A 22,507-nucleotide genomic window follows, 5' to 3' on the forward strand; every position below is an offset into this window, starting at 1 on the left:
ACACTCTTAATCAGAATTAACGTGATCTTAATTCAATTTAGCTTACTTCACCTTGAGAGTTAAATTAGTGTAACTGTAAATCACCCTTACCGGTCAACTGAATCAGCCGTGGCAGGGTCCTGCAAAGAGCTCACCTCAGAGCAACGCGGCTCTTCCTCCGGCACGCCTGGCGACAGAGTCAGCCTGGCAGGCAGAGGCACTGACTTTTTCCTTTCCAAACAGCAGAAAACGCGTGCTGGGCTGCAAGATTCTTAATGGAGCTTTTCCCGTGATCAGCCCGTCCAAACCTTTGCTGGTGCACAAGTGGTTTTGCGCTCTGCTCTTTGGTCACACGTATCCGAGAGCAATTTAAAAATAAAATCTCGGGCTAACACTTGAATTTCTGCCGTTGGTGCAGGGCCACGACTCTTGGCTGGTGCCATCTTCTGGTACAAGACATGGAGAGACTGAAAGCAGCACCCAGCACCCTGCCTGCAGGCAGCGCTGGCAGCCGGAGCCTTCCCCATGGCACACACCACCGAAAGCTTCACCTACGCTCCGGCGCAGCGCTGCTCCCCGCTTCCTTGCGAGGTGGCCTGTCTGTCAGCAGCCCTTCTCAGTGCCCCTGTGTACGGGGCTCTTCCAAAGGGTCCCTTTGTCACAGACGAAGCATTTTTCACTGCAGCCCTTTTTCATCAAACGCCTGCTCTGGCCTGAGCAGAGGGTCCGAACGCTGCTCCCCGTAGCCCGGGAACACGGAACTGCCCATCAGCAAGCACCCCTCTGCCCAGAGGCTCCCTCCCTCCCGGCTCCATCGCCACCCAAGCCGGGGTGGCTCCGGGTACACCCCCACGGGGCTCTAGCCCTGCTCCACCGAACCCCCGGGGCGAAGGGGCACCCAGGCTCTTCCCAAGCCGCTGTGCATCGGCGCAATACGATGCTCTGAACGGCAGCTCCCCTTTCCTGACACACAGCACGCTGCCCCGGCCTCCCATCTGTGCCAGGGTTTGCTTTTACTTTGATACTTCAGCTCTTTAAAGCTCTGTTAATCTGGTTTATGTCTTTCTGTCGTAGGAATAATCCTTTATGTACGCACAGCTTCGACAGCTGAACTCCTCCTTTTGCGTGAAGCAGATTAGCTTCGCAAGACTATCCCAGGAGATGCATGGTGACTGCTTTTGTTTTTTAAACCCTTGTTTAGTTTCTCCAGAAGCTGTTTTCTTTGTCCCCTAACGTTTAGCTGCTGCACAAACACGAGGCTTTTGTCTTTCAGGGGCAGCCAAGCCCAGTCACGTCTGCAGGTCAGTGCTTCGGAGGGGTCTTTGGGTGCCGGAGGCTCTCCAGAGGTGCAGTGCTCTGGGTTTCACCGGGAGGGAAGCCCTGTGCCTGTGAATTGCTTTTGAACAACCTCACAGGGTGCCTAGTTCGTATTTTAACACCAAAATACCTTTCAGTATTTACCCTTTGGGCCCTGCTCCATGCTATGTACCCGTTATTATATTTCGGTTTTGTAGGTCAGAAGGTTTTTGGACTGATAGAATCTAATAATTATATTAATGCAGAAAAAAAAATAAAAAAAACTTTATATCGTGCTTTAGCAGGTTTTTTTAAGCCAGGCTTCTTAATAACTTCTACTAAATGTATTTTTGTGGTAAGATAAAAGCATATTTTTGAGAACTACCCAGTACAGAAGCGAACCTTTGCCTACTTGGTTTTACCTGCAGAGCAAAGCACCCAGCAGAGCCGTGGTGATGTCAGAGGTCACAAAGCATGAGTCAGAGCCGCAAAAAAAGCCTGGTTTTTCTTGAGGAGAAAAACAAACCGAAGAAAACAACTCCCTCGCCGTGATGCAATGTTTTGGATTTGCCTCTTCACTTCCTTGCCAGTGCCCCTTGGGTGTGAAGGGTGCGCAGCTCTCGGGCTCCCCGTGGGTGACAGCTCAGCCCCCGAGGGGACCCCAGCCTCCTCCAGCAGCACCGGCACCCGCAGTGCTCCCCACACCCTGCAGCTCACCCGCCTGCACCCACATCTGTACCCCCCCGCCCCGGGAGGAGCAGGAGGAGGAGGAGGAGGAGGAGGAGGAGGGGGAGGAAGGAGCCCCAGGGGTCCAGGAGCTCGCACCCACTTGCCAAACAAAGCCCACAGGGAGCAGCCAGCCAGCCCCAGGGAGCCCAGCAGCAAAGGCACCACAAGCTTTATCTGCTCCGTCTGCCTCGTGGGAGGGTGCCAGGCCCTGCCAGGCGCTGCCGGCTGGCCAGGATCCCCTCATGGCTGCTCTCCCGGGGCAGCTGGAGGCGTCGAGCAGGCCCCAGGCTCCGGGTCCCGGCTGCAGCCTAAGGAGCTGCGGGGCTGAGCAGGCGCTGTCGCAGGAGCACGGCAACGGGGATGGGTTTCCAGGTCCTCCTCGAGGTCCCTCTCCCGCAGCGGGTCCCCGATGCTCGTGCCCCTCGCAGGCGTCCCTGCTGGGCACCGCGGAGCTGGCCAGTGGCTCAAACGCTACCCCCGGGGCACTCGTTCAGGAGGTTTTCATGTGCTTGGGGGAGTTATTTTATCGCTGAAGATGACACCTACTCATTCGGGCGCACACCTTAGCTGCAACACACCCTTGTCTTTGCCAGTAATTACTGTTATTTACATGTACCTTGAGAATATGGAGCAGATGAAAAGCACAAACGGCCTTCAGAAACCAGGCTGTGGCATGGGTGAGAGCTGTTGCACCCCAGGCGCCTGCAGCACCCGAGCCCACTCCGCCCCAGCCCCGGGTGGGCAGGCAGCGGCTGCCCTCACGGAGGAAAGCAAAGCTTTCTGTTGGCAGCAACAAGCATTTAAGAAAGCGATTTTTTTTGAAGGAACAAAATGCAGTAAATTACTCTTCAGATGTGAAGCTTCAGGTGTAAAGCAATCTCTGCCTGCAATCGAAGAGGTTCGTTAAAGGGAGCTCAGCTGACGGGAGCAGCTCTTCCATCAGTTTCTGAACGATCCGCAGCACCAACAGATCCCACGGTGGAATTAAGGGAATAGAGCAACCAGGACTGAGCGATCCCGTGTGTTCTTTTGAATCTGAATTACCTTTCTGAAAACTCCACATGGTGCACAGAGCTTTAGCTTTAAACATATGGGCAACAGCCTTGTCTTCGTACGGACTTCTGTCGTTAGAATAATGTGACTTGAACAAAGAACTCCTCAAGTTTCAGCACAAGGGCTCCTGGTTTCCCAGTTAAAGTCAGTCACACCACAGCCCCTGCAGACACGTTGTGTGGCTTTGAGCAACCCAACAGACTGAAATTAGCAGGAAATAAATGCATTCACTCTTGACTGGGGTTACTGCCCGGGCGTGCAGCGGGCAGCCAGGGCTGTAGCTTAACGAGCACACAGAGCTTGTTGGCCCAAGAGCCGGTGCTGTAGGAGACGACACCAGCAGCCTGCATGCCTGACAGGCGGCCGTGCCACCAGTTCTTCTGCGATCCGAAGAGAGTCCAACTCAGGAATTTTTCCTTTGGTTTTCAAAGTGCTTTTGCAGCGTAACTTCTTGTATGCAGTGTATTTCAGTAACGAATTCCAGGGTTTTATTCTCCTCTGGGCTTAAGAGGGAGACCGGCTGATGAAAGCCCTGAATCAAATACGGGCATTACCTTAAAGGACAAGAACCAGACCACTGTAAGTTTAAAAAAACCAAACATGTTGGATTTTATTTAGACTACTTAAAAAAAAGACCAAAAGGATTTAAAAAACATTACCATCCAATATACCCACTATTCCATTACAAACATCCTAGTTTACTGAAGCATCCGCATCATGTGTTCTCTTCTAGTTGTGAAGTCATGAAGGGCTTGTATCTGGTGCTACAATGAAGCTGTTTTTCTTGAGTAGGGCTTCTAATAGTATAGGGCAAAACGTGGCATTTTCAGTGCATTTGTAGAGTTCCCAGAGATTCTAAAAGCTCATGGCAAGCAAAACTACGATTTTTCACCGTTTGTGCCGTATTAGCGACTGCCTGCTCAGAGAACATGGACGTGTCTCAGCGCTCTCTCTGCCTTGTACTCGGCCATATCTCCAGCTGAGGTTATCCCAGGATATCTTAGTAGCGTGTAATGGAGTTAATTAGTAAAGAAAAGCAAAGACTGTTGTTTTGAGAAGAATCCTGCATCACAGAAAAGAACCCAAGATATGTCATTTACCTCAAGACTCTACTCAGCCCTTTGGAAATGGATCTCTTGAAACGCTGCATGAGGGAGCAAGTTCTCATCCCTGTAGAACAGCCACTCTACGAAAGACAACAAAGATTGCACCGAAAAGACCCCGAGACCCACTCTTTCAGCCTTGTTTGGGAGCACTACGCAGAGTTCTGAAAGTTTTCTTTAAAAGCCAAGAACCAGGCAGTCACAACGGGCATCCTCGCTGGCAAGAGCTGAGGCAGCAGTGGTTACACACGCCAGGCTGCTGTGGGGTTTTGGGGTTTGTTGGCTCAAGGCAACGCTCTAGGTTATACCACTACAGGCATCACACGTCTCTGCTTACCACCACCCTCAGCTTTCAGATGCCTCTAACATCCGCAGCCCTCGAGTGCCGTTACCCACATCTCTCAGCCGTGCTGCTCTCCCAGCCTCCATGGCCACAGCACGCCCTGCCTGCAAACGCAGAGAGGCGATGCGCATCTGCATCTCGCTTCAGCCACAAATCAACCGGAAGGGCCTTTGAGAAAGACTACATTTACACTGTGGTCATTTAACTAGAAGGAAGGGAGAAGGCCTGATTCCTAACACAAGAACCAAAACCAATGGTAACTCCCTAGGGCAGAAATCCCGAGCAGCAGGATCTCTCCGTATTGTACATCTGATCTGTGTTTAGACACACGACGTTTTCTTTTCTGTCTGCTGTAAGATATCCTTTGCCCCTAAAGGCCCCGTGAAGTCACTATGCTGGTCATCTGACGTTATTAAAACCCAGATTCCTTTGGAGACAAGTGATACAGGCAAGGAAGATACAAAAGCCGCACAGCACATTTTGAAATCAAATGAGTACTCCATTAAAAAGAGACACATGAACTGAGTCAATATTTATTCTTTCTTCTCGCTGTCCTCAGTGATAGGGTCTGCGGGAGGCTCTTCAACGGTCGCGCTATTGCTCTCTGAACCAGTGTTGCTGTCACTGGTTCCCTCCTCTGCAGTGCTATCGACCCCTTCTTGGCCACTCTCCTTATCATCTGGGGTCGATGTTCCTTCTTCACCATTCTGCTGGTTTTCTGTGCTCTCTTCTGGGTGAGGCTCTTCTGTAACAAGATTATTTCTCAGTGTCATTTACATGCCAATACATTTAATTAGGCTGTGCAATTAGAACTGAGGAAGAAATAGAATCTGTAATAAATCCGAGTATTCCGTAGCAGTTATTTCTGTCACTTAGAATGTGCAGTGAAGGCACAGCTCTGAAAGACCTCTCAGTGCTTAGGAGGCACATGGTCCTACCTGCAGCTGCCTGACCTCACAAGTCTAGCCACAAGAAAGCAGCACGCCTTGGTAAACCAGAAGCACTAGAATTCAAGTTCCTTGGTCCCCTTTCACTTTTGCTCATGCTGTTACGGCAACGGCTCACTGATATATTAGCCACCAATACTCTTAAACACAACAGGATTTTCTAATGACACCGTACAGAATACAAAAAAGCCTGCAAATCAGCTTGTGAGAGCAGCATGGGAAGGAGTGCTGTTCCATCATCCTTGATAGACATGGAGACTGGGACAAGGAAACACTTGCAGTTGCTCCTCGCTAGCTGATGTCCAAAAGGTGAGTTAGGTTTAGAAAGCAGTTTTCTTCCCTCTTGGGTACATCACACACAAAGCATTACACACTGCTTTGTGGGATCTTATCCTCTCCCATTTTTGAAGGGGGCAATTTAGTGAGAAGAGAGCAAACCCTTGTGTTCCCCAAGATGAAGTTAACTATTCTGAATGCTGTTCTTCAGCCTTTCTTCCTACTAACAGCAAAAAAAGAGGGCACTCCTGGCTAAGCTGAGCCTCTACAGAGGTACTTAAATGCTGATCCTTCAAGGATTCTGACACTGGTCTTTGAATGCAGTTACCTGTCTCCATTGGAACACTCTCCTCTTCTTTCTTCTCCTCTATCTTGTTAGCTGCCTGTTCCTCCTCAGCTGCGATGTTATTCTGACTGCGTTCGGCTTGCTCAGCTGCTTCTTTCTCCCTTTCCTCCTGCCTCTTGCGAGCCTGTTCCTCAGCTTGAGCAATTTCAGCTGCAATCTTTTCCATGTCCACTTCCACCTTCAAACTGCATAACTAGCAATTAAAAAAAAAGGAAAGCTCTTTTACTACCCCAGTTACATTGAGAAAGAAAACATCAGTAAAACCCAGTTATGAGTTCGATGTTTCTACATGCAGCGTAATTCTTTTGATTTGACAAAGTTTACATTAAAAGCTTCAGTAACCAGGGAGGGAGATACGAGCACATTAACAAAAAAAAAAAAAAGAGGGATAAATAAACAACCTAAACCTTGGTATCTGAACACAGCCAAGGGCAGAGCAGCATGCTCTCCACAGCAGCTTTAGGCCACCGTCCTTGAGCTGCTCTCTAGTGATCTCAGCCAGTGAAGCCTGAAGGCACTTTTAAACTGTACTGGCTGAATGTCACCACTAAAGGTCACTGAAGGAGCACGAAAGAACGCAAATGCTGTGTGCTTTCTGACACCCACACACTAGGACACTGCAGTCGGCAGTCAGGCAATAATACATGATTGAATACAGAACTAAACAGAAGAGGGTGGAGCTCTTGTACAAATGGGTAACTAGCAGATTCCTCAGAGCAAGTGGAGAAAAGTGAGAGTTGTACCCTTTTAAGCTCGTTGTTAAAGGATTCTGTGCTTTCCAAGAACTTCCTCTTCTTTTCCTGGTGACGCTCTTCAATTTGCAGCAGCTCAGCTTCTAGTTTACGCTGGAAATGAGATAAATGGCAAGAACCTTACTATGCACTCATCTGAAGAACTGGAGAAAGTTTACAGCTACGTACAAAAATACTTCGACTAGTATTCTGAAATACACTTATTCAATAGATAAACATCCTTATGCCTTCCTTGATCTAATACCTAATAGCTAAGAAGTTCATACTGAAGAGTACGAACATGTCTACGCAGTAATTCAGGATTGGCTAGGCATATTATAAATGAAAAACAGGATGTATTTGAGGTGAAATTTCCAGCATAAAATCTACACATTTTCTTTCATATTATACACCCCGTAGGTATACATATACACACACACACATATCAACTGCATTCTCTAATTGAAGACCACCACAATTCCAAGGAAAGAAGGGATACCACCCCCCTCTACCCCCCCAATCTTGTTTTGTTAATTAAAAAAACCCCAACAAATCTCTGTCTCATTCTGGTCTCTCAGTTTTCTTCACCTACATGTACACTGACTATACTGACAGGGTTCTTTTGTTAACACGCTTGTGTGGAAAATACAGGCACATGTCCAGTCAAAGCTAGGTGAAACATGTCAGTGTGACCTCACCACATTTCCTTGTATGCATTTAACTTTCAATGAAAAATGTTACAATAGGGAGAATTTACTGTAATAAAAACAAGATTATGAGTCATAAGCTACCTGAAAGTCACAACTTGACCAGTACCTATGAAACAGAAGCCTTACACTCCATACAGAAGGGTTACGTATAATGATGAAGAGCTATGGAATTAATACTTAAGATCTCCTAAAACCAAAATACAGTTTAACGTGATTCTCTGTAACAAAACAGCACAGAAGGTGAAGCCTCATGTCTTGCAACTCCCAAGAAAACCCAGAGATTAGCTAGTCGAGCGTCTAGAACGTTGACACCCAACAAGAATAGTCATGTAGTGATCAAATGATCCGAGACTTGGAGTACAGCCCAACATCGTTATGATTAGCTGCCCTCATATCATTTATCTTTACCTGATGAACCATTAAAGACTGAACCTGACGTTTAAGAACTTGCATTCTAGCTGTAGTGACAACAGAGCGGACATCAGGCACCACACTTTCACTCAGTATCTCACTGATGAGACGGTGGTTTCTTTGGAAACGAGCTGTGGCTGTGTGCTTCATAGAAAATCCATCGTCATAATCTGAAACAAGAGTTTTAAGTGCAACTGCTTTAATGCCACAAAACAAGCAACAAGTCTAATGACATTGTACCTACATTAGCACTAATTAAAAACAAAGTAAAAACCCTAACACCAGTTGCTGTCATGTCACAAAGTTCACACTCACAAATACAGAACATCAGGTAATCAGAAAAAAGGCAGTGGGAGGACAGAACACCACTGACCCTGGCACAGCTCTAACAGCTCCTATTTTACATGCATTTCCCACATGTTTGAAATTAGTTATTTACTGTGTTGCTTTCCATGTGTCCAGAGCAAGAGGGACTATTAATACGCCCAATAAAAACCATTCCTGATTAGTCGTGTTACCGGAACAATATCCAGTGCAAAATACCAACAGGAGAGCAACTCCTCTATAAATAAGCTTTGTTGCACAGATCAAAGAGACTTATTTTTTGAAACACTGAGGAATGAAAGCGTGAAGCAGCGCTACGTTTACTCATCACTGAAATTTCACAGTAACGTAGTATGAGTATTCAATTTCCATACACATTTTTTAGTAAATGCAGTTCTCTGAAGAACAGCTACTAGGAAAAAAAAAAAACACTTCAGGAAAAAAAGTACATAAGCACATAAGTCAAGTGTTGGTCTCCTTATAAGCTTCTTGCAGAGAAAAGACATTACAGGAAGCCCAACAGGAACCAAACTGCCCCGTTTGACGTGCATCTAGAGGATTAACTACAAAGATCTAAGAATATTTCAGGCCAAGGATTTTTTTCCTCTCTGATCAAATTAAAAGAGCTTCCAATTTATGGCAAGATACTGAACTCTGACAATTTTAATCTAGCTACACAATGTAACATGAGCTACAGCATTATGGATTTCACTAAGTATTCATTTTAAAAGTCAGTTTGATGCTACAAAGCAGATCAAAATAATGTGTTTTCCTATACTGAGCAGCACTCGAAAGCTTCCAGCTCACAGAAGACAGAAGCCTTCCTACGCTGACTTTCTGTGTTTCCTCAAGGAAAGCAGGCAAAGCCTTCCAAGCTAAGAAAAAAATCAAACCAGTCTGCAGTTTTCACATCAAGAACCTATCTACAAAACAGACTAAAAAAAATTCAAGTCAAACTAATTAGAATTTAAAGCACAGTAATTAAATAGCATTAAGTACTGGTGAGGAAACAAACTTAGAAGAAACTTCTGAGTGTTAATTCATATTTAGTTGAGTATTAAAAAGTTAAGCAACAAGTATGAATTATCTTCCATGTCATGTAGAAAAGTCCAGAAATTGAATTTATTTTAGATCAAGTTTTCCTAAGTGAGATTACTTTCCAACTATTCACAGAAATCTTGAGGGAAATCCCAAAATGCCATGCCACAGAATTTTACCAAAGATGGTAACCAGTTCAACGGAAGTTTCTCTCTGCTTTATTTCAAAGTGTTACGTCAAATTTCTTGTTGAGGTAACCGATTAAATGAAGCAAAGAGAGAAAACCAGTGGGAAGACAACAGATTTGCAAGAGACAAAGAAGTACTAAGCAAACTGGTCCCCTTAAAAGTTATGCCTTTGTTCTCTTAATAAGATTCCTTTTATGCTAGAAGTTCTTGACCCTAGGGACGTGCAGGCTGGGAGAGCAGCAACACCTCTGTCCCAGACGGTAACAGGCTGTCTCGTCCCAGGTGCAAACGGGTGCAACGCAGGGCCCAGGGCAGCTGGTTCTGGCCGTGTTCATTTGGCCCAGGTAGCCCAGAACAGCACTTTCAGTCCCAAAATGCCAGTTTCTGGAACACTAATGTATTTACATAAATTTTGCAGTTGCCTCACACCGGGCAAAGTGCTGTTTGTCATCAGCTTTATCTCTAGGGTGTGCTTTTATAAGGGGGAAGAAAAAAAAAGGGGTGTAACTGACTGAGTACATTTCTCACCCTCAGGTTTCAATAAGGATTTGGTCACGAATTCAAAAGCAGACACTAGGTGTACAAGTCCGAGTTTTTCCCTTGGGTGGGGTGAATTTCCTTGCAGTCAAATAAACTTTCAGAATTTTCTCATCAGCTTGTCAGCACCAAGGGCAACTTATTTTCTAAACAATCTCAAATGACAGTTGTGGAACACCTTCAAAGTTCAGGTGCTCTTCATCAGGCCAGAACTCTGCCTGTCAGAATTATGTGGTTCTGCTAATAAAGTACAAAATTCCATGCCAGCTGGATTAAATCAGGCATCTAAGCCTTTTATAATGCACATGTTAAAACCATGACAGAGCTTTAAGCAGACTTTTCTGTTTTGAACTGTAAGCATTACTTCACACGTAATTAAGGGCTGGAATAACTTTTGCCACTGGCTTGCCACCTTAGTTTATGGAAACAAGACAAAGTCAGCCGTCAGCTGTATGAAATAGAATGTGACAATGAAAATCACTATTCAAAATAGGAAGGAAGTCACATTAAGCATTGTGAAAGTTGTGCACTGGTAGTTTTCCATATCTGGTGTCTGTTTCTCTATACTGTCGGTCCTGCAAGGAGACTGTCTCACTGGACACGCACACAAATTCCTTTCTGCTTACCATCTGGATCTTCTGCTGGCTGTATGCTCATGTAAGGTTCACCTTTCTCCATGCGTGACTGCCTTTGCCGGCTTTCTTCTTCCAACGCAGCCTCAGCACGACTTTTTGCGTTGATGTAGGCAAGGTATGCAGGAGAGTTATGGTAGGCCTTCATGGACTCATTGTACTCTATCTGAAATGTGACCAATATTGTTTGATTGCACCACTGGATGGTTTCAGACATGACATTAGTGCAGTCTGTAGAACTCAAACTGTAGTTATACAGACAAAGCTCTTTTGAATCATCTGGCTGATGCACAAATGACCACATTCTCTCAGTCTTTCTTTTTACAAATGAGAACTTCTTCCATAGTCATTCTTAAAAACACTAGCTGGGCTTTCAGGTACATTTCAGTTTAAATACCTGAGAAATCTTATGATAGTTTTGGTTTTTGAGATTTGAAAATCAAACACCTCAGAACAAGGCATTTATGATCAGACAAATTCTGGTAAGATTAAGAAAAATGAGTTAACTTAAAATATTCTCAATAATTCTCTGGAGTTCTAACTAGATCTTTGATTCTGATTTCTTCTCTTTTGTTACTCCGGTACGTCATGAACCAGTTTTCAAAATAACTTACGATTATTCCGTTCTTTGATCCATCCCTGCACTGGGATGATACAGAATGCTGCAGCCAGACTACTGTCTCCTCCTGGTACCAGGACTGCATCACTATTTTCACCTTCTTTGAAGTATTTTTCCCTTTGAATTGCTTTCTTTAATCTCACTTTTAAAATTCGCAAAGTCTAGATTTTGTAAAGTGATTTGAGATATTTCCAATGAAAAATGAGATATAATCTACAATATTGTTAGAAGTACCTAAATGTCTTGTTTTCTGGATGATTAGGACCGGAATCCTTCTACCTAGGCACTGTAAAAATATAAGCAGTATGGCCCTTGCCCCAAGGAGCTTACAATCTAAACATCATTACCATGTTAAAAAAATTGAATTCCTTGATTTTTTTTTTTTTTTCCAACTAAGAGCATCCAGCTTTGAAGTATGTCTCTATCAACATGGAATAAAACCACCTTAGATTTGACCAGGTTACACACAGCCTCAGATGCCTACCAGGTTTAGGCACAACACAGCAGCTGGACGATTTTCCCTTTGTACCTTACAATCACAGTAACAGTCTTGTAAAGGTCCTCAACACTTACCAGCCTAGACACATGAGGTAGCTGTCACCGTTTGTCATGAAGATCAATAAAAACAAAACCAAACCACAAGAAAACACTGAAGTGGTAGCATTTTTCTATCAAGAAACAAAACACTATGCCATAGCGTGGAGTTACACCAGATTACACCATGGAAACCAAACGCTACGTGACTGGAAGTCTTTTATGAACACGTTCATGACAACAGCAGTAGTTGCAGAGCACCAGTTTTGAAAGAGGATTTTGGTGTTGAGACAATCTTTTCAATACTGATGTTGTACAATCAAATCCATTCATTAAACAGTTAAAATCGACACTCAATTATAAACACTTCATTTTGAATTAGGTCTAAAAACTGACCAGTCACAGTTGATGTACAGTTATTTATAAAAAAAAAAAAAAAAAAAATCTAAAAGACGTGTCAGGACATACTTCCATTTAAGTTACATACAGTGGTCTCGTGAATGCCTCATACACCACTGCATGGGTAAGACGAACTTTTCTTCTCAGACCAGTTCCTAGAAGAATCAGCTGTAATAAACATCCCAGATTTCTTCCATTTACCTTTTCAGCTTCATATTCATTCAAATACTCTTGCTTCTCTTCATCAGTGAGATCTCGCCACATTCCTCCAATAATCTTGCCAATTTCCCATAACTTCAAATCAGGATTGGACGCCTTCACTTGGTCCCAGACCTTAACAGAAACAGCTGGAGCTTTACTAATGATATCTAAATACTTCCAAATTAAACATTTTATATTGTCATCTCAGAGTTCTTTCTGGAATCACCACGAAAAACAGGATTAAGTTAGGAATGAGTCTGGCTAAACTATCTCGATTATGTTCTGGGGCAGGAAGTCAGCAGGAAGCCATCTACTGAAACAGGCAATTGCTGAAATGGCTTTGGTTTCATGAGAATATTGCCTTTAACCCTCTTAATTCTCTTCTTAAATGCACATCGCTGCATCTCTGGGAAAAAAAAATGCTACTGAGTAAACACATCCAGCAGTAGATTATGACAAAGACCACTGAGCTTTTCAGATCAGAATGTAACATTTCACAATATTTTTCAGTCTTGCTGATCAATTTGAGTTCCAACAAGTTCTGACTCCACCAAAAAAGTTTCTAACTTTATAGGGAAGGAAAAAAAAAAAAAAAAAGAGCTGCCAGTGTTATTTCTTGCTGCGCCACTTGACTTTTTTTTTGTTGATGGTTTTTTGCCTAAGACAGACATGCTGGTAAAGATACTTTACCAGAAGTAGAAGAATTTCCTTTTGGCTCACCCGCTTCAGACAGGCTGACATGCCCTCCCCATGCCCCATCAGATTTCAGACTCCACAAGAGTCTCACTCCTATTTTCTGTCAAACAGTTCATAGAATAGCGAAGCAAACGTTGCCACAGGCTAGGTTGGTGAAGGAGAACATGCAAAGTCCACTCATTGCTACTCTTCAGTCCAGCTACAGCACTGTACCAAGCCCAGTATACCGCAAGGAATACTTCCTTTATACAAAAAAGTTCTGTCAGTAAGTCACAGGCACTTCTGAATGTGGCAGGGTGGATCCTTGTCAGCAGAGACAGTGGTAGTAAATATCATTTTAGAGAAAACTTTTCCCCCCAGAGATTGGCAGCTGCGTGAACAGACTACTGCTGCCTTTATTCTGAAGGGCAACGCATCTGTACTTTACAATTCCCTTAAAAGAATGTGCAGGCTGTTAGAAGTAAAAGTTTAGAAGCTGAAACTAAGATAATAGCAATTAATTGTTAGCACATACAAATACTAACTTTTATTCTCACTTGTCTGACACTGTATACCCACCTTCCGGCTGTACCTCATGTAGGGCATCAGGGGCTTGTCTGGGGGTTTGGGGGGCTTTGGAATGGTAATACCGGAGGAAGCCTATAAAAGAACCGAATAAACCCATTTGTTAATGTGATCACTGGACAGTTTCCACACACAGTAGTTTTGGAAAACACTCATTCTTGTGCAGTTAGCACAAACCAGCTACACACCCCCCAAGAGAAGCAAGCAACATGGCCACAAAAATTACCCAAACTGCACAGGCACTAACTACAGCTGGTCCTCATGGTGATTTTTTTCCAATTTAAGTTTGTCCTTTTATCTGTAAGTTTACAGAGCAGTAACTAGATATATCTTCAAAAGGGGTCCATATTCTTAAAACAGAAATACACAGCTTAGAAATTTACGTGGAAACACCGATCCCAGCAGGTTGCTTTTCTCATTTCTGATGAACAACTTATTTTACCTGTTTTGAAAAAATTTAATGTGGCTACTGTACAGGTGAAAAAAGATCAGGAGAAAGCTTAAGATCATGAAGTTAGAGACATATTTTCATTTTCAAATCACTTAGCAATATATTTGTCTGCAAAATTTGTCAGTGGTAATGTGGAGCCAATTAAATTACTCATTGTAAAAAGAAAACAATGCTATGCAACTGATCTGCCACTGCGTGCACTATTTGTATCCAAGCTGTACTTAACTGTCCAAATTAGCCTTTAATATCCTTCTGTGCTCTTCTCTTCCTTTAGGTTTGTACGTCGTCAAGCACATTGCTGGCACTAAACAGGACACTGAGCACTACGTGTTGCTGATGGAAAGTTGCTGCATCCCCTCTTGTCCCCTCAATCTACAGAACACCGACAGGGTTTTCTTCTAAAATAGTGCAATGATGCTACAGTCCCTGTCAACTGCAGGTTCTGAAAACCTCCACTCTTCAAGCACTTACACATGCGAGGAGTTCTATTCTATTAAGTGGGAGCATTTTCATAAAAATATAAAGCAGTTTCAAGATTTTCCAGAACTACGGCCACAGATCAGCAACTATGTGGGTTTGGCCAAGCAGGCCCATGTTCAGTGTCGGGCTTTCAAATCTTTCCTCTTGATATTTTTTGTTTTGCTGAATTTATGGAGCTCTATGAAACAATGCATACAGAATTGTGTATAAATAATGTACATGAGGAATATGCATTACCAAAATGTATACATATATACACATACAGATGGATTTGAAAAACATTAACGGAAATTGTTTAATGCCTCTAAATTAACAGGAATTTAACAACACCATACATATATTGATATATGCATGGCAGAGAAGGCTGTATATGCTTGTGACATACAGAAACAACGACAAGGTCTCAGACAAAACCTAACTTCTTCTTGTATAAGGAAAAAAGTATATGTTCAGACAGCATGTTCAGTCAAGTTCCAGCTGGTATGGGGAAGGCTTTTTCCGTAAACATTTTAACAAACCAGACGAACTTCATACATGAAGTCTGATAGAAGGTTTATGAGAGGCATAAAAAGAGTATACTTCATTAAAAGCACCATATATTTGTTCCTTGAGAAATGTTCATATCACATTCCAAACTAATCAAGTGTTTTGAGAAAGTTTTACACGAAAAACCTTGAATTATGAGAATTACAGAAACTAAAAAAAAAAAAAGGGGTATTTACTCTATGTTGTGTTTGTTATAAAAATGTTATACTTCCACAGTCTATCTCTGTTTCCTAACTGCGTCCAATGCTCAGGACTTTATCTGTATTTGAAAGAAGCTGTCATCTCTCTCATCCCTTAATTCCATCTCACTTTGTTTACTCCATGAAAAATGAATGTAACATCCATTTTCCACACACTGACAGAGTACATAAGATCTGAAAGGATTCTAGTTTATCATCATCATCACACTTCTGTTGAAAAAATAATTTCTGAACTTGGGACTTTACAGTTATTACCAGACTAAGACTGGAAAGAAAAATTAAGGCTCACATCTCCTGCATGGCTCAACAGTATGATGCAACTACTATCAACGATCTCCAGTTTGAAAAATGTTCTTCCTTATTTTTGTGCCAAAGAACCTCCATAAAATGCACAGTTCCCTCCCTCCAAGAACTTGTACCCATGCTATAGAGCTTTTCCCTAAACAGGCAGTGGTCACTGAAGACCACAAAGTCTGTCTTACTGGAGTTCTGCATCATACACGATTACCACATTTTTTTCTCTGCCGAGTAGAAGTCCATTTTCCTGCAAAAGGCTTCAGAGTGAAAGGGAAGGGGTAGGGGTGGGGAATAAGAATCAGAAGTAATTTTTTGTTTTTATAAAGAAGCGGCAGCTGACAAGACTCAGAAGAACCTAACTCTAAAGCCATTTCTGGTCAACTCCTGTTGTTTGCCGGATGATGTAATAGTTGATTCTCCTACCGTGACCCGGCTGTTGGTGCCCGGGTTCCCTCCCAGCCTGTAGTTGTTGTAGGCCAGATGGCTGTATGGATTGTATCCCACAAACCCTGGTGTGCTGGGCATTTGCTGATGGAAACAAATGAGACAAAAACACGAATGAGAAATGAGCTCAAACGAGGAAAACACAGAAATGAAAATGAACTGCAATATGGCATGCAAAAGCAACCAGAATTTAAACAAGCAAATGAGGTGTAGCAGTTGGTATCTTCTCAACACACAAAACTTACTCCAGTACAAACCTATTACGGAAATAGGATTTTTAAGCAAACGTGTCACTACAGATTTCTGTCTGAAGTCAGTGATTTTATTTCTATTAAGTGTGTAATTCATTTAAACAAGTATTCTATAAATCCAGCTCATGGCTAACAAAATTGTCCAACATAAGCCACCAAGTAATTCAGGAAGACTCTTATATCCAACAGGTTAAGGTGACAAGGCAACACAGCACACAGTAATCGGGCAGAAATCCCCAGTATTAACATTTCCTATAATGAAAATCCCTGTCTGCTTTTCTTCCTATCATTCTGCCTTTCTGACAACCATTACTGCAAATAAATCGGGGGAGAGGGGGGAATCTCTCCAAGAACCATCTGTGCACCACTATGAGTATTTGAAGACTTTCCTGGTGGTTTGCAAAATTTAAGTGTTTTCAGGAACTAGGATTAGAAAGCTGGGAGAGAAGACAGCTCAGAGATACCCTTCTGAAGGGGTTCTAGGCTGCAGGCTGACAGAGCTAAGGAACCACTATAGCAAGATCTACAGGTTAGAAATTAGACTAGTCTTAACAGGTCACCAAATCCAACACAATTTCAGAAGTTAATCAACACATCTTTATCCATTCTTGAAAGTGGATTGCTTTGTTCGCACTTCAGTAACGTAGAGAAGAATCTAATTTCTTTACAATCCCTTCTTACCTATCATCTCATACAATCAAGTATCAGGAGATTCACTGTATTCCCCTCCTCGCATAAACCTCTTTCCTGCTTTCTTCCACTATCCCCCTCTTCCCAGTCTAGTTTTGCTGGAAAAGATGGATCAGCTATTTCACAGTACTTGTGACCAAGTCCTGACTGTGGTGGTCTTAGCATTCCATCAGGACTCATGATATCCTGCAGTGTTTCTAGACATTTAGGTGTCATCCGCAGAGCATCCCGCTCTTTAGTAGCACTTTGGCCCTAATAAGCAACACATATTCCAACAGTCTTTTGAAGTGATTTGCTGACCGGACCCATTCTAGATTACAGTCACAAGAATTCCACCAACAGGTGTAGGACTCCAGGAACCAGGGTATGACAAATATTGAACAAACATAACCTAGAAGCTGAACTACATTAACTTGTGAAGTTTTCAAGTGTATGTAGACGCACTGTAGTTAGTTTATTTCTCAACATACAAATACAGAGTAAAGTTATCCTTTAACAGTCAGCCTTCAAATATACATTTTATTGCCAAACTCCTTAAACTCAGTCACAGCAGCTGGCATTTACTCGATCTGTATGCCTGTGATCATGACACACACATTCACTATTTAATATGACACCATTTTACTGAAGTTTTCTGTGTTACCATGACAACAGGTTTTGAATATGTTGAACTACACCTCTTCAATAAAACCAGATGATAACTGTAATCTCCGCCTGCTTAATTCTTTATTTCTGCAAGACAGGATTTAAATGTTACAAGGGAACTACCTTGCATCACACGGAGAATTTTTACTTCAGCTAGAATACTGTAGTTATGAGAATTACTGGTATGTTGTTGACTGTAGTAACTGGAACTGGCTGTGGAAGAACAAGCGAGGTTATTTGTCTACTTATAATTATGACTTGTGTTAACAGAGCAGAGACTATCATCTCAAGGACTGTGCAAAGTAATACAGAAGATGCTTGAAAGACAGGTAAAGCATGTCAGTAGTGGCAGTTTTGAAGCTGGTTTCATGTACCATTCTAGAGGCTTCCAACTTGACTAAAGAATGTACCACGTCAATGTACACTGTTTAACAACATCTGCATCCATGCTGCGTCCCAGAGAAATCACACATGCACACGCACAGCTCTTGCTGTAGGAATCCAGTTGTAAGAGTGGATGCCATGATGTTCCTTCTAGTACTAACACAAATCTATTAAGTTGTGTGCACAACGAACACTTTGAACAAACTACGCAAATCAAGTTTTATTTCTGTAAATTTATAAGACTGTAACTTACATCTATACATTATATAATTTTCAAGCCTCTTTAAATGTAGAGTATGACACAATAAATTTGAAGGATCACACTTCATCTAAATCCCATCCTGCAATTTTATCCCAGATGCAGAGATCAGGGACAGTCTACTGAATAACAGTTCTCAAATTCTCTTTGCTAAAAATTTTCACTATAGCATCTTTGCTCATTCTTCCATACAAAATATTTGTATTTTCTCATGTGAGTATATTAATCCTAAAATGCAAGCTATTTAGAAATGTGAGCACTGCAGCAGAGATGCATTTGCTCTCAATGCTTTCCTCACCACAGCACACTGGCATTTCAGTACCTTTTTATACATGCACGAATGCAACTGGACATCATTCACAGCTACTGTTTGTGTTCTCCTTAGTGTCATTCCACACCATTTTACTAGAAAGTAAAAATATTTCTCATGCCATAGATCCCAAACTTCCAGTGATTTCAATAGATTTGAATAAGACTGGCATCATCAGTGTTTCATTATTCTGACCAATATAACAGAATTTTGCACACTCCTGTATTCCACTAAGTATCAGCTAGGTACAGAAACACAAAAAAAATGCAGTGTCTGCCCATGAGTCAGGCACAAGCAGAGTGGGAAGTTCTAGAATTACATATATCAGTTTGTTCTTAAATAGTCCAGTGTTCTCTTGCAACCCACTGTGAATACAATTTCAGACCAACAGACTGCTTACAGAAAATTAAGCATCTGCAGGGTCTAGCCTTAAAGGTGAAACAACTTTATTCAGCTTCTCGCTCACAAACTGCTTAAAAAAAAAAAAAAGAGATTAATTTAAACAATGCATATCACATTAATAACAAAATACGAGTCTGTGCTTCCAACACAGGAAGGTGATACAACTTCGTAATTATTGCTCTGTTGAGTTATTCAATGTTATATTACCAGCTCTGTGTTAATGAGAAAAATCACTATACTTACGGTTGCAGGAGCTGGGGTGGGAGGTGGGGCATAAGACGGCCTTTCTGTTAAGATATAAATGTAAGCAGGTATTTTTTCTTGAAGATTTGAACGAATTCTTTATAAGGCATCTCCTATGGCAAACATTTTAAGCAATTACAAAACCAAGACAGAAATCCTGCTCTCTAAGACTTTGCATTTTGCCACTGAAGAGCACAAAGCAAAGAACACAGGAGTAAGAAAAGAAAGAAAAAATTTAAGACCAGACCTGTGCTATATTGCTAGCCTTTTATTTAGGCATAAGACTGAAGAATATGAAAACCATTTATATGCACAAGAATTAAAAAGAGGGTAAACAAAAAATGCAGTGAAATAGTATTTACAAGCAGCTAATATTTGGATTTCCTATGAAAACAGTACGCCAGAAGTCAGCCACAGCAAGATTTAAGGCCAAAGAGTTTGCTCAGAAATAACTACACTTCATATCATTCCCTTTAATGCAAGGAATAATAGGATTATCTCACAAACAGGTTCTGCTGAACCAGATCTTTAATTCATCAAGTTAAAGGAAGAAAAACATCTGAAAACTTACTTGACATTTTGATAGGCAAATTTTCAGCCACCTGACATTATATTTCTATTTCTGAAAGACAAAAGAATATTGTGCTATTAAGTATTACGCCTTTGCTTCCCCAAATCTTCAAAATGTCAATTATTATAGTTACTGTTTGTTACCAAAAAGTTTGCCAATTTTGAAGTAAAGACAGAAGAGTTTCTAAAATCTAAGGTGTTATCTCTTTGAAACACGAATGTACTTTTCAAGGAATCTGGCCTTAAACAGCTGTGAAATAAGACACAGATTTATGTCATCTCTGTATTAAACGTTTTAAGTATATGCTTTTCCCTTAAAAAATAAAAATGAATACACCTCACTATTTTACACTGCTGGTTTCACAAAGCATTGGTATTTACGTATAAATAATCAAATTAATACCAAATTGGTATTAACGTATAAATAACCAAATTAAACAGTCTCTTCTCTCCAAGGTACACACAACCACCACCGAGCAGGCGGGCAGCAGCGTCACAGCCCACGGACGGGAGCAGAGGGGACCGGCCAGCAGCAGGCCCACCGCCGCGCACGGGAGCGGCGGCAGGACGGCGAGATGCCTGTTCCGGCCCTTCTCCTGGGGCAGCTCCCCCCCGGCGGCAGCAGACGGCGGGTTTCCTTCCCAGAGCCCCGCTCCGCAGCGCTCACCCCCGGACTCCGGGGTGCGGGCAGGCGGGAGCGGCAGGGCCGCAGCCGGGGCAGCCCCAGCGCCGCGGCTCGCCCCGCGCCCGCCATCCGGGGGGGGGGTCCCCCGGCCTCCCCGAGCCCCCTCCCCGCGCTGCACAGCGGGCACCGGGAAAGGCCGCAGCGCCAGCGCGGAGGGGCGCGCACCGCGACCCGGCCCCGCCGCCGCTCCGAGCCGGCCGCTGGAACCCCCACCCCCGCTCCGCCAGGCGCGGCGGCCCCTCGCCCCGCCATCACCGGCTGCGGAGGCCGCAGCCCCCTCCGTCCCAGCCGCCGCTAACGGGGAGGGGGCCAAGGCTGAGGCCTGCCGCCTCGCCCCCCTCCAGCGAGGCCGGTCCGCGGCACCCGTATGCCCGCCCGCCCGGGCCGCCCCGACTCACCCGCTCCCGCGCCGGCCGCGATCCCTTTGTTCCCCGCCAGGCCGGGTCGGCAGCGAGGACCGCGCCTGCGCGCGCTGTTCCGCACTTTCGCGCGCCGCCGTCGCCCTCCCAGGAAAAGGACCCACTGCCGGCGGGCCGGAGGAGGGCGGCGGTTTGCCCAGCCTCCGAGCCCCCGCCGGGCCAAACCCTTCCCCGCACCCCGCGGGGGACGGCGGAGGCCGGAGGGGTTGTGGCGAATCTGTGGGACATAGAGGGCAAAGGCGACCCGGGCGCTGCGCGCGGCCCCGCCCCGCCGGTCCCGGGTAGGCGGCGCGGCCTCGCCCGGCGGGGCTGGTACCGGTGCTCCCGAGACGTCGTGCGGGCCGTGCTGTCTCCGCCCCAGACTCGCGGTCTGCAGCACCGGGCTCGTCGCTTTCGCCCCGCGAGAGCAAGGGGAAGGTGCGGGAGGGACACTGCCCGCCCTCCCGTTCCTCTCGGCGCTTCCCGCCCTCCCGCCGAGCCGGCTGCCGCTCGGCAGCCCCGGCCGTTGTTGGCGGGCGGGAGGAGCGGGAGCGCTGTCTGCCGGTGGCGAATCTGCGGCGGCGGACGAGCAGGCCGGGGGCTGCGGTTTGGCGCCTTTTTCCCCTCAGCGAGAGCGCGCGCGGCGCCCTGAGGCGCGCAGGTGCCCGCGCTGGTGTCCGGGCTCGAGGAAACCCCCTGAAGGCAGGCGGGGGGGGGCTGGGGGGAGAGCGGGAACCGTTTGCTGGTGCCGAGCTGAAGCGATGCTCTGGCAATGGCGTCTCCTCGAGGAGAGGCGGAGCGGGATGCGGCCCTCAGCCTCGTGGCGCTTGCTGCGAGGAAAGCGGGAAGATGGCGGCGCGTCCATGGAGGGTGCGCACAGCAGCGGGCCTAGAGGAGGCACGTGAGGAAGGCTGGGCATACACGCTGCGGGGAAGACCCTAGGTTATAAAACTCAGTGGGTTTTAATTGTGAACTAAGTCAGACCGACAACTCCAACACTGTATCACAGAGGATTATGAATTAGAGTACGCTGGGAGCAGTGGAATTGTCTAGAACAATTTCTTGCAGAAATTTATGACAGTTTCACACACAGAGGTGAAAAGCTTGCAAATACAAAACATGGTACACCGTGGGGCTCAGAGTGTTTGAGGAAGATGAAGAGTTTCAGACTTCAACATTCAGTGTAGGAGTCTTTTATGTGGTGAAAATTGTTAAAGTGACTCAATTAAAAATGAAAATATGAAGTCTGGCACTGAAGTGCTGTCCTATGGCTAATAAGATAAATTTCTAGACATCCATGAGAGAGGATTTCGGTGGATCTGTGAATGGCAGCTGAAGGAAAGCCAAAGAGTGAACGTTCATGACAAGATAGTGGAAACATCTTTGATTTTTTTGAACAGAAAAAGACAGATGATACCTACTTAACCCCAAAAGGTGGTAGAAAGGGAAAAAGAAGAAAAGCCAATTTAATATGATACCGGGTTGCTGCAAGTTAAGCCCGTTTCTTCTTGATACCTACAGTTTGTCCAGCCCAGTTTGCTTTCGTTCCTAGATAAGCACATTTTAATGAGCAATTAGACAAGAACTCTTCCCTCG

At 44.4% G+C, this 22,507-nt stretch overlaps 1 protein-coding gene across 4 annotated transcripts; it reads right to left on the minus strand.

Annotated features, from left to right (window-relative positions):
* Positions 1-3,637: 3,637 nt before the first annotated feature.
* On the minus strand, positions 3,638-21,414 carry SMARCE1 (SWI/SNF related BAF chromatin remodeling complex subunit E1). Of its 4 annotated transcripts, none has more exons than XM_075443906.1 (11): positions 20,912-21,414; positions 19,830-19,880; positions 19,259-19,302; positions 16,054-16,158; positions 13,651-13,731; positions 12,397-12,528; positions 10,638-10,809; positions 7,922-8,094; positions 6,816-6,917; positions 6,055-6,265; positions 3,638-5,248 (listed from the first exon to the last, which is right to left on the minus strand). In XM_075443906.1, the coding sequence occupies exons 2-11, from the start codon at positions 19,834-19,836 to the stop codon at positions 5,037-5,039; spliced, it is 1,239 nt and encodes a 412-aa protein (XP_075300021.1). In that variant the 5' UTR covers positions 19,837-19,880; positions 20,912-21,414; the 3' UTR covers positions 3,638-5,036. The 4 variants fall into 4 exon arrangements, with proteins under 4 accessions (XP_075300021.1, XP_075300022.1, XP_075300024.1 ...); XM_075443907.1 differs by lacking the exon at positions 20,912-21,414 and adding an exon at positions 20,769-20,791; XM_075443909.1 differs by lacking the exon at positions 16,054-16,158 and having other exon boundaries at positions 20,912-21,413.
* Between the last annotated feature and the right edge of the window lie 1,093 nt (positions 21,415-22,507).

This window comes from Opisthocomus hoazin, chromosome 26 (assembly GCF_030867145.1).
Source record: "Opisthocomus hoazin isolate bOpiHoa1 chromosome 26, bOpiHoa1.hap1, whole genome shotgun sequence".
Lineage (NCBI taxonomy): Eukaryota > Metazoa > Chordata > Aves > Opisthocomiformes > Opisthocomidae > Opisthocomus > Opisthocomus hoazin.